We start from the raw sequence: 12,419 nt of genomic DNA, 5'->3' as shown, positions 1-12,419 counted from the left end.
AGGCAAAACCCAAAGCAGGTCTGAGGCAGGAAACACAGGCTAACAGGAAGCCTGGGGTCGCAGGCGGGGGCAGGTGGTGGTAGGAACAGTAATTTGCTCAGCTCATAAAAAGGACCTGAAACAGTGCAAGAAATGCCTGATGACCCTGATGGGCCGTGAGGGAGCTTCCCCCAGTCTATCAAGAGGTTGTCCAATCAGAGAGGGGCCTCCCTTGGGTCTCAGCCTCAGTGCATCTTTGAGCGGGAGTTTCCTTCCAGGGCAGCCAACCTGTGAGGACAAATGGAGCAAACCCAACAGGCAACAATTGGTGATGAAGGAATGAGAGTGCTTGGGCATTCGAGGAGCAAACACGGGGGTGATGGCGTAGTTTGAGGGTTAAGAGTTGGACCAAGGAGGAGTCCCACAAGCACGTCTGTGCCAATCCTCCCACAGCTGGACCTCTGCTCCTGACCTCATCCAGAGTTGTGACCCAGGATGCCCAATGCAGGCCACAAACCTCACTGGGTATCCCGCCACCAGGGCCAGTCAACAGGTCAAAAACTCAACTGTATCTTCCTTTCTATCCGCCTACAACCCCAAACTTCCCTCCCTCCGTGACCCGCATCCCTGCTCGCTCAGCCTCTCAGGTCCCACTGCCTCTGTGGCTCTCGTCCTTTGCCACTGGCCACCGAACCTGTGAGTTTACTTCTCTCAATGTCTTTTGATGCTGCTCCATGCTTTACACAGTGGGTGACAGAGGCTTGGCTCACTGGGATTTCACAGCCTCCTGATTTTCTTATCTCCCTTCTATGCATTCTATAAATTACAATGCAGTTATCTTTAGAAAATACAGACCTCGGCTGGGTGCAGTGGCTCACACCTGTAATCCCAGTACTTTGGGAGGCTAAAGTGGGTGGATCGCTTGAGCCCAGGAGTTCGAGACCAGCCTGGGCAACATGGCAAAACCTTGTGTCTACAAAAAAAAAAAAAAAAAAAATACAAAAATTAGCTGGGCATAGTGGCACTTACCTGTAGTCCCAGGTACTCAGGGGGCTGAAGTGGCAGGATCGATTGAGCCCAGGAGTTGGGAGGCTGCAGTGAGCCGAGACTGTGCCACTGTACTCCAGTCTGGGCAACAGAGTGAAACTCTGTCTTAAAAAAAAAAAACAGAAAAAAAAAAAAAAAAAGAAGAAGAAAGAAAAAGGAAAAAGAACAGACAACACAGATTTCATGACATTGCCATTCCCCCAAGCAAAACCCACAGGGCTGCTCGCTGGCAGCAGAATCGGCCCAGTGTCCCTGGTGTCTTTGTGTCTCTTGCTATTTTAACATTTTTATTTCCCACCATTCTGCCACCATCCAAATACCTTCACATTTCATAGGCTCTCCTGCCTTCTGCTTGGGCCCAGAGGGTTCAATTCTCTTCAAAGTCCCCATTAGCCCTCACTCACTTTCTTCCGCAAGTAAGTGGAAGTATTTACTTATTTATTTTTCATATTTTTAGAGATGGTGTCTCACTATGTTGTCCAGGCTGGTCTCGAACTCCTGGGCTCAAGAGATCCTCCTGCACCGACCACCTGAGTAGCTGGGATTACAGGTGTGGCCACCGCCCTGACTGCAAACATTTCTTAAGTGTCTGCTGAGCTGAGCATTGTGCTAAACCGGAGACAGGCAGCCAGGAAACACAAACACGGCTCCTGCCCTCAGGCAGTTTAAAGTCAAAGTGAGAAATCTACAAGTGAAAGTTTCAAAGGGTAGACTTGATATTCTAGAGATTAAGGCAGAATTCCTGCTACCCCACTTCAAGTTTAGTATACACTGAAGGTCTTAAGACTTTAGAATTTTATTTCTAAACTTGAAATAAGAATATCAAAAGTTTAAAATGTTAGCTCTTAAAATTAATTATCTTAAAATTAGAATTCTCTGTTACAAACACAAAGAAGAAAGGGCATCAGATGTGAATAATGAGGGATTCTAATTCAGGAGACACAGTAGGGGAAAAGTAAACCTGATATTATCCTCCACAGTGAACAAGAGGCCTCACTTTCAAATGCGCGGTCTATTTAGGTTTAACAGCATCAGCTCCCTCCTGCATAACTTTTTGGTTTCTGGGAGGCAACCCTCTCTGGCAGCTACTAAATGTAACTGAAGCCTCTATTTGACTTCCCAGGGCTGTTTAATGTTCTTCATAAAAATCTGTACCCTTTGTTTCCAGGCTCTCTGGGTCTGAGCATAAGAGACAATCAAATAAGCATAAGAGACTAGAAAGAGGGGTGCAGATTTTCATGAAGAACATTACAAATCAAGATGCTGGGTTTCTGCAAATCTCATTAGCATCTAATATAGAATCTGGTACATAATAGTTTTTAAAGAAAGTGATGCTTCACCTTTCTTTCTTCTCTCTGCATTCCCTAAAACGTCTAGCACAGAGCCTGACGTGTGGTAGGTACAAATAAATACTTTGATTTGATAATTATGCACGAAATCCCAGACCTAAGGGTGATCAGGGATTAAGGATGCAGAGGTAATGGTAGACATAGAACTGCACAGAAGAGGCCTCCCAGGCAGCGTTCATCCTGAAACACACCTTTAAAGTATGACGATGGATATCATGCTGGTCAAACAATGATCAGAACCCTGATTGAACACTGAATCAACCCTGAGCATATTACAAACCAATCATGCAATTTAAAAATGCCCTAATGAATTGGAAAAAGTTCTGAATCTAGAAGCACTGGTTACACACGTGCACGAGCATGCGCGCACACACACACACAGAGGTTTACGTATATATGTTACATGGTACTGCTATTACCAATGAATATTCTAGAACTGTTCTTTGAATTTGTCTTTAACAACAAGGAAAAGTCATTTTTAAAGATATTCCAGAAATCAAAACCAGAGGAAAGATACAGATGTTTACTGAGAAAGCAGGAATGTTTTCATTTTCCATTTCATTATCCTTTTCATTTATCTTAAAAACTTTTTAAGAAGTTTAAGTTCACCAGTAGGGGTCAATTGCATAGGTTACTTAACTATGTTCTACTTTAAACAGAGTGGTCTCCACGGACCAATACCTACTTTTTTCAGGTGTAGCAAAAAGGTGGTCACACAAACAAGACAAGTCGGGACCATTTACCCACTCAGCTGAATGGAAAGGTCTGAATACAAAATAAACCAGATGATGGAGCCCCTAATCACCACATTGATTTAGAGTCGCTTGCTCAAAATGCAAGCAGTTTGGAAAAATAAACACAGCAGGCAATGCCTGGTCTCCTTTTGCTATCCAGTGTCCTCCAAAACACCATGAGAGCCTAGGTCACTGATGCTACTTTCCAAGTCAGTTGGGAAAGAGTACTTAAAAAGCAGCTCACATTGATAAGCTCAGAAAAAGAGTTGGTTTTTTCTGATATACACAGTCTTCAGTAACCAGCACCCAGGAGTGACAGAGGCGGCCGGTGGGAGACTCTACTCAGCAAAGGCACATTAGCAAGCTCCGGGAGAGGAAAACAAGGTTGCTTTTAGTCATTTGGTGTCACATGTGCCAAATGATACCCGTTACTTGGACAGGGCATGAGGCTTGAACTGTCTGGGCAGTAACAATGTGCCAGGCAGCTGGAGCCCCAGGTCCTGACCCCTGCCCGTCTTCTGCCTGAATCCCTGCAGTACACAGGGGCCTGTAAGGTGACCCTGGAGCCAGAGCTGTCACAATTGCCCTCCTTTCTTCCAAGCCAAGTAGCCAATAGACTGGGATACAGCCCCAGATTTATGATCCTGTTTTCAGTTGGAACTCAGGGTCCCTGACCCTGCTGAAGAATTTTAGGAAGTACAGACACTGGGAAAGAAATACAGGACTGAGGAGGGAAGAAAAGTATACCTCTGGAGTACTAAAGTGACTGAATACACACCTTTCCTCTTCTTCTTCTTTGTTTATAGAGGGGAGCATACAGTTTTTTTTAAAATAGAAATACAGTTGCCAAAGAGAAAGCAGCAATTTAAATGCCAAAAGCAGCAGGCAGAGCTAAGGAAAGGAGGAGTGTTCGAATGATTAATCACACTCATACCACTCTCCCCAACAGGGAGCTCTCATGTGAAGAGTTTAACGGACTTGCCAATTAGTTACTTGTGAATCATCCTCCACTTGCCTAATTTCCCTTCAAAGTTTGTACTCAACAATTTGCACTGACTTCAGTATCAACTTACGTAGTTTTCTTTGTAGGGTGAAAAAAAGGGAAGAAAAACCACTTCATGTCTTTGCATTTCAGCAACTAAATTGGTCATTTGAGGAAATTTTAAAAACTACTTTTCTTTGCTGCAGTGCAGAACTCAGAACATAATGGGTTCATTTTGGATCTCATTTGACAGAGTTGATTATGATAAGAAATAGAAAGACTTCATTTCAATAATACTTTGAGATATCTAACAAGACAAGATGCATGGGCCCTCAAAAGTCAGTTTCTGTGAAATGCCAGTGAAATTGTTTTACTAAAACAACACCCAGCCAAACAAAAAAAGGATGTGGACAGAAGGAGGAATACACTGGTATTCAGCCTTTCTTAAGGCAGAGGAGATTTTCTTAAGACACTGAAGGTATCTGCTGTTAATTCCTTTAAAAAAAAAAAGCACCTAGTTCATTTTCATGTGGCCTCTTTAAATTTAGTAATGATTCTAAAATGATACAGAATTATTAATTTTAATTTCAGAGAAATGCTTTTTACTATTCTAGTAACTATCTGTTAAAAGCTAATTATTTTTACAGCAGTAAACTTCAAGTCCATAATTGTGATCTAAGTTCTCTCTTAAAAATTAAGCCCCAAGGCCAGGTGCACTGGCTCATGCTCTGGGAGGATGGCTTGAGGCCAGGAGTTGGAGAGCAGCCTGGGTTAACATAGTGAGACTCCATCTCTATTAAAAAAAAAAAAAAAATTAGCTGGGCATGGTGGTGCACACCTGTAGTCCTAGCTACTCTGGAGGCTGAGGTGGGAGGATCACTTGAGCCCAGCAGTTTGAGGCTGCAGTGAGTTATGATCACACAACTGTACTCCAGCCTAGGCAATAGAGCAAGACCTTGTCTCAAGAAAAAAAAAGGAAATGCCCTAACAGGAGTGTTGGCTCCCATGCAGTTTTAATAGCAAATGAGCAACCACATCCTTCCTGTCCCACTAGCCAGCCCTCAGCTCTTCTGTGTACACAGAGCCTCAAACTCAGGGTCTGGACCTCCATGCAAACCACAACCTCAGGCTATCGTGAGACAGTGTCACTGGCAGCCTGGTCAGCACTGCTTTCTCCAAACATGGCAGCCTCTCTCATGCCTCAGCAAACATGTGAGACATTCCTGGAAATTTTCGGCAATGGTACAGAGAGGGCAGTGGGAGCACAGATCTTTAGCGAAGTGTGCTATCTCAGTTTGCCTCAGGGACCCTATTCTTCAGAGGAAAACACAGGGTAAGCTGTATCAGTACTCAATTCGTAGTCCCCCAAGGTGGCAATATGTCACTTAATGCAGGATGAATTCAGATCTTATATTGAGGGCAAATTAGGACTAGATTTGAAGGGACTTATGTCAGTATATGTTGAGCATCCCTTATCTGAAATGCCTGGAGCCGGTCGTATTTCAGATTTTTTCAGATTTCAGAATATCTGCATAGATAATGAGGTATCTCGGGGATGGGACCCAACTCTAAACACAAAATTTATCTATTTCATACACACCTAATACACATAGCCTGAAGGTAATTCTATACAATATTTTAAATAATTGTGTACATGAAACGAAGGCTGTGTTGAGCACGTAACTGTGGAATTTTCCACTTGTGGCATCATGTTGATTAGAAAATATCCGATTTTGAAGCATTTTGGATTTCAGATTTTCTGATGGGGATGTTCAACCTGTCCCTTAGATTTCCACTTTTAAAAAATTCCTTAGCCATTTACGAATCCGGCTCGCTATATGAAACTTGGGTAACCAATGTCAAATCCTTTCTTAGAAAAAAATGATCATGGCTCAACAGTTATTTAAAGAGTTAAAACAGATGTTCAAAAGTTAGACTGAAGGACCAGGCCAGAGTGGGGAGGAGAGCAGCAGTGCACATTTTTACGTGGTGGGAACCAAGATGAAGAGGAAGACGCACCACAGGACACACCCAGGGTGCTGGGTTCCTGGTGCTGACCACAGTGCTATGGTCATTCCACAGTCCAGCACTGCAGTGCACAAAGGGTGCCCTTTGACAAAAATGCTGTGGCAAGAGTCTGACCAACTTGAAAAGCAGCAAATCAGCAAGATAAAGATTCCTGAGAGTCCTAAGTGGCCTCTACAAAGATAGAAAACATGCACACTCACACAAGCTACTGACATGTCTCACAGCAGAAATTAACAGGCGGCTCTGCTAGCAGAACCTTTCCACCTGGAAATGAGAGTATTCTATAAAACCCTCACATGCACAGTCTCCTTCCAAAGAACAGTAATATATTTTCCTACTGACTTTTATACCAATATCATATGTATAGAGGTCCCCAATCAGGAGAACACTTTACTTCAGCATGAACATTAACAACTTATTACACAAAATGAAAATTACTATAATTTTATTGACAAAAATATAGATCCTAATTTATAGAGCAAAAGGCATGGCAAAACCCATTTCCTACTGGAAGCAAATGTTACAAAAGCAACTCACCTGGAAATCTTGATCATCAATTCCAAACCTCTCCCGCAGGTTACGGAAGACCATCGGGCAGTATTCCTTAAACTTGAAATGGCTCGGCATGTTTTCTCTGAAACAGTCACAGCGTGGAATAAAGCTCAGAGAGAGTCAATCAGACTTGCATCTGCCACCACTGAGTTCCACATGTAACCAAAGAAAGGTTCGGAGTTCACTGTCTACCAAAGGGACAGGTGTGCTTCCTAGAACCAGGTACAACCCGCAGGAAGATCCAGGAGACATAGGGGGCTAGATGGCTGTCCGTCTGTCTCCTTTGTCACAGGAAAGCTTGGACTATGTGACCTCTTTAAATCCTGGCCACACACTGCAGCCATTCCTCAAAGAACAAGAGGTGGGGAAGGAAGGGGCCAGGCAGGGGGAGCAGTGAAAGAACAGCACAGCGGCAGGACAGTGAGTTAGGAAGAGGCAGCGGAGCAAGCCACCAGCACAGCCCCCATGTTCCCTCTCAGCTACTGCCGAGGAAAGCAGGGCCACTCCCTCACCCCCTAAAAGGCTTATTTTATATAAATGCCACATTCTAAATTTGCATAGAGAAAATTCCCTCAAAGTCAGCCTCTAAACACTGTTATGAGAAAAACCAACACATCAGCTTCACATAAGGACAATGGCTCCCTGAAGAAATTTCATAATTGGCCTGGCACGGTGGCTTACACCGCTCATTTGTAATCCCATCATTTTGGGAGACTGAGGTGGAAGGATTACTTGAGACCAGGAGTTTGAGGCTAGTCTGGGGAACATAGTGAGACCCCTGTCTTTACAAGAAGTTTTTTAAAAAATCAGCTGGGCATGGTAACCTGCACCTGTAGTCCCAGCTACTCGGAAGGCTCAGGAAGGAGGACTGCGAGAGTGCCGGAATTTGAGACGGCAGTGAGATATAATTTCGCCACTGTACACCAGCCTGAGCAACAGAGCAAGATCCTGTCTCAAAAAACATTTCATAATGATCCTCACATGGGAGTGATTTGAGGTTCACCCTAATCATTCAGAATTGTTTCCCTCTTTTTGTTCCCACGGAACGAGACATGCATATAAATTATACATATGCACAAACCCCTCCCTTATCATACTTTGCACACTGAACTATAGCAGTTTGTGTATGTGTCAGTTGTTGTACTCTGAGCCCCTTGAGGGCAGGGCCAACTCTTCTATATCATTGCATTTCTAGCTCTCAATGGACCACCTAACATATAATAGGTGCTTCATAATGATGTCTAAAACGACATTCAAATGAGGGAGAAACGTTCTCCATGCCCAACATGGCATCTAATTGTGCCTTATGAAAATGTACCTTCGGTCTTTATTGTTCTATGATGGAGTCATTGCTGTTCATAAATCATCATTTTCAAAGTTCAGTGTACAAGAGCAGAGGTTCATAACTGATAAAAAATCCAAGTAATTTACAGCTTCAAAAATTTGAATTATAATGAGAATATCACTTTCAACGTATAAGATATTCATAGAGAACAATATGCCATATGGCAAAGGATATTATCCCAGAGAGCCTGCTGTTGCTTCTCTAAAAATGACAGATGGTTATGTTTATCACAGGATTAACTTCATCAGCAAAACTTTACTCCCACCCATTGAAAAATTATGTGATTACAGAAATTCACAAAACTTGTACTCCTAGCAGCCACGCTAGTCTTATGAAAGGTCATACTTGCACTTACTTGTTAAAAAGGTGATTGTCCACCTTTATTTTTGAATAGGCTTTGAAGTCATCTGGCATCAACATAACAGGGATTTGAACATGGCTCAGTTCATTGATCTAGAAAAATATAAAATAAATAGCAAGGGTTATTACTATCCAGGTGAGGATGACTTGACTTGAATGTGTACCTTGGGGGAAAAAAACATGGTAGACACAGGAAGTTCTCTTCCCACCCACCCACCCCCCTTCCCTCTGCCATCATAATCTCTCTTCCTGCCTTCCTCATTCCCACTTCTTATGTCTGTCTGATGCTGGGTCCATGGTAGCCGTCAGACGGCAGTGGTGAGGGAGATTCAATCCTCATGCCGCCTGTCCCTGCTTCTTGCCCATCCACCCTACCTTCCCTCCAGAAACTCATCCCACAGCCCCTTGGTCATATGTCCAGGACAACTTCCCTCTGTAAAGAAAATGTAATCTGAGAAAGAAAGCTTTTAAATTTTTCATGTAAATATTTGTTGGATTAATGGACATGATTTATGTATTGAACTCCAAGAACAACACTCATCTGTGTGCTCTTTACTTCCTTTACAGGAACTAATTTTAAAAATAAAGACTGGGGTGGGGCATGAATTAACCAAAAGAAGAACCTCCATTCAGGGAAGAAGAAGACATGTGGCCCCAGGACTGCAAGAGGAGGTGGGTTGGACATGAGTCAAGAACAAAAGCAAAGATGTGCTTCCAAAGGACAAAGGGTAAGATCAAGTTCCAGTGAATGACAGGGATGGCTTTGGACACATGATTTTGAAAAACCTGAACTTTCTCTTGGTTAACTATTTTTGCGTGTTGACTTTCCTTGTTGCTAGCAATAAAAACCACGTCAAAGATTTATGCTTCCAGTAGGATAGAAGGCAGGCACGCTGAAGGATTCTCAGTTACAGAAACAAAACAAGCAAACAACAAAAGAATGAGCTGCTTGATAGAGCAGTTTTTTTTGTTTTTTAAAATCACATTGCTGGGTTCACAGACAGTAGAGGGAATCTCCAAGACACCTTTCTTCCCCTAAAGTGCGTTTAACCCACATGGAGTGTGGGGACCATTAAGCAAGCCTGAAAGGAGGGACTCCCTGAGGATAACTGCCAGTTTCAACACTTATTTGGGCCAAAGGAAAGCTGGGAGCTCAACCAAAGGCTTCAACATTAACCTGTGATCCTTGAAGGAAGCCTTTCAAAGTGGCCCCAACACCTGGCAGAAGTAAATGCAAATGATCTCTGGAGGAGAGCGCCCCCTGCCAGGCCTCCAGGCTTCCCACAGATGGAGATCAATCAAACACGAGCTCACAGAGATAGCAACGACTGATTAATACTCTCAAGACTTTAGTTACTAAGATGATCAGATAGAGAATTTTTTAAGCTGTGAGAAATGTATACGGAAACAGAAGATGAACAAAAGATGATTATATTTGAAAAAATAATGACGATTCAGAATTTTCCACAACGACAGTTATAAATCTGTAGATACAGTTGGGCACAGTGACTCATATATGTAATTCCAACAATTTGGGAGGCTGAGGCAGGCGGACTGCTTGAGCCCAGGATTTTGAGACCAGAAAAGGCAACAGACTTTGTCTCTAAAAAATAAAAAAATAACAAAAATTAGCTGGGCGTGGGGGTGTGCAACTGTAGTCCCAGCTACTTGCGGGGGTGAGGAAGGAAGATCACTTGAATCCAGGATTTCGAGGCTGCAGGGAGCTGTGATTGTACCACTGCACTCCAGCCTGGGTGACAGAGCGGAGCCATGTCTGTTAAACAAAAAACAAAAGCAGACTATTCAAAGCAATATGTAAGTAAGAATATTCAAAGCACACCTAGATATGCTGTAGTTAAACTAAAGAAGGCCAAATGCAAAAAGAAAGGAATGGTGGCCAGAGAGCAAAGGCAAACACAACAGAGGAATGATAGTGACAGCTGACAGCTAGCTTCTCAAACCCACTGAACGAAAACAGGAATCTAACATCATATAGCTTCTCCGGTTCACTTTCCCCAAGCATCTTACCATACTAAGTCATTTCCAGAGTATATTTGTGAAAAATTAAAGTTTATGTATCTTTATGCTAACAGAGGAATATCAAAGTTTGAAAAATAACAGAAAAAGAAAATCATAATGGAAATCCAAGTCCTGTGATAACAAACACAAGGCGAATGAAGCTGGATGCCAACTCCATCAGCACTTCGATATCTTGTGGAACAAGAGAAAGCAAAACCCAACATGGAGGTGGGACCGGACACTGATTATTTAAATGCACGTGATGCGTTCAGCGGATCCTCCAAAGCTTTGATGCCGCCTCAGGCTGCTTAAATCAGTATCGCTTAACAGAGTCTTCTCAGAAAGGAAGCAGGAAACCAGAAATTTTCTGCATCCTTTTGCTTTATGGTACCTGCTCTGGAACATGTTTTGTGGAGAAAATACGAAAACTTCAGTCAACATGGAATGAGGAAACTGAGAATTTTCCTTATTGATTTTCCTTCCCCACCCATCCTCGCGTCAGCACAACCTTTAAGAGTCCACTCGGTGCTGGGCATAGCTCGGACACCAGTCTTTGCCCTCTTGGGGCTTATGGTCCAGAGGGGCAGACACATTAACTGAAGAACTGCCCCAAGTGTAGAACTCCAACAATGACGGAGTCAGGAGGGAGAAGCACATCGGATCATAAGCAAGTATAGGAAAGGCCCAGGCCAGGTGGGGGAGGCATGCGAGGCTTCCCTAGGGAGCAATGGCTCATGGAGAAAGGAGAGGGCAGGTGGACAGGGCTTCCAGGAAGAAGGCGAGTCCTGGAGACGAGGGGGCACTGTTAATGGGAAAACGGTGCAGAAACAGACAAGGCGCATGGCATGAAAGGGATGAACAGCATGCTCAGGAGCACCGGGAAGTGGCTACTGTAGAACTGCACCACACAGAGGACAGCAGCTCAGCAGTGGGCGGCGGAGGCAGCACAGATGAAGGAAGCAGACACTCCAGCATGCTGAAGTGCTGAAATGTGCAGGGCTTGATGACAGACTAGAAATGTAGGGAAAGATGGAGGGAGTGCTGCATGCATGCCGGGGTAGCTGGTGAGTCCACTGACTGGCGCAACGCATTTTAAGAGAAGAGTTCAGTTTTGAGTTTGTTAAATTTCATGCGCTCTTGGGATATCTAAGTGTCAGGTAGGTCGTGGACACGTGGGTCTGAAGTTCCCAGGGGCAGCAGGGGCAGGAGATAAAAATGTGTATCCATGCATCAGACATTAGCTCCCCAGAGGAGTGGCTGAGGTAACCTGGGGAGGGGACGGCATGAGAGGGAGGAGGGCGGAGAAGCAGTCTTCAAGAACAGGAATGTTTCACAGCCTGGAGAAGAGGATGAGAAAGGGGAAAACTGCTATTGAGGCAGGAAGTGAAAAAGCACAGGGCCACCCAATGGGAGTGAAGGGAAAAGGAGGTTCAAACATGCTATGGGATGAACATGACGCTTTTGAGAAGGCAGGGACTGGGAAATGTCAGCCAGATTGAACAGCACGGGAGGTCCTTGGCAACCTTGGCAGAATTGTTTCGGTGGAGTGTAGCAATGGAACCCAGATGAGCTAAGCTGAGGTAAGGAAATGCCGGCACTGCACATGGCTATTTCTAAGGAGCCTGGCAGGGAAGGACAGGAGCGAGATGAAGAGGGATGGGGGACAGAGGGAGGATCTGAGAGAGAAGGGACATTCAGTAGCACTTCTCAAGAAGGTGGGAGGGGATGGGATCCAAGCATGCAGGAAGGAGAGGCTCTGAGGAGGGAAGCAACTTTCCCATTCACAGGAGGGAAAAGAGAGGTGTCATGGGGAGGTGGCAGAACTGACAGAGGGAAGACACGGGGCTCCCGTCCACTGGCTCCTATTTTCTCTGGGAAGTAGGGCCATGGACACCTGCTGAGAGTGAGAGGCAGGCTGAGGACTTCAAAGGTTAAAGAGAACACAGGAAGCTTAAAAAAGGGACTGAAGAATGTGGATGGACAAGTTTAAAGAGAGACAGCAGGCTGGGCTTCCAGGCAGAACT

At 44.2% G+C, this 12,419-nt stretch overlaps 1 protein-coding gene across 3 annotated transcripts in view; it reads right to left on the bottom strand.

Moving 5' to 3' along the window:
- PIP4K2A (phosphatidylinositol-5-phosphate 4-kinase type 2 alpha) overlaps positions 1-12,419 on the bottom strand; it is a 180,703-nt gene that overhangs the window by 64,013 nt on the left and 104,271 nt on the right. For all 3 annotated transcript variants that reach the window (XM_023223267.2, XM_023223268.2, XM_023223266.2), the window contains exons 2-3: positions 8,372-8,469; positions 6,657-6,753 (exon numbers count right to left, since the gene is read on the bottom strand). In XM_023223267.2, the coding sequence (XP_023079035.1) occupies positions 6,657-6,753; positions 8,372-8,469 (195 nt within the window). The remainder of the gene's footprint in view (positions 1-6,656; positions 6,754-8,371; positions 8,470-12,419) is intronic.

The sequence above is a fragment of the Piliocolobus tephrosceles genome, chromosome 9 (genome assembly GCF_002776525.5).
Source record: "Piliocolobus tephrosceles isolate RC106 chromosome 9, ASM277652v3, whole genome shotgun sequence".
Lineage (NCBI taxonomy): Eukaryota > Metazoa > Chordata > Mammalia > Primates > Cercopithecidae > Piliocolobus > Piliocolobus tephrosceles.
The sequence above is the reverse complement of the archived record's forward strand: the minus strand, read 5'-3'. Positions and strand labels throughout refer to the sequence as shown.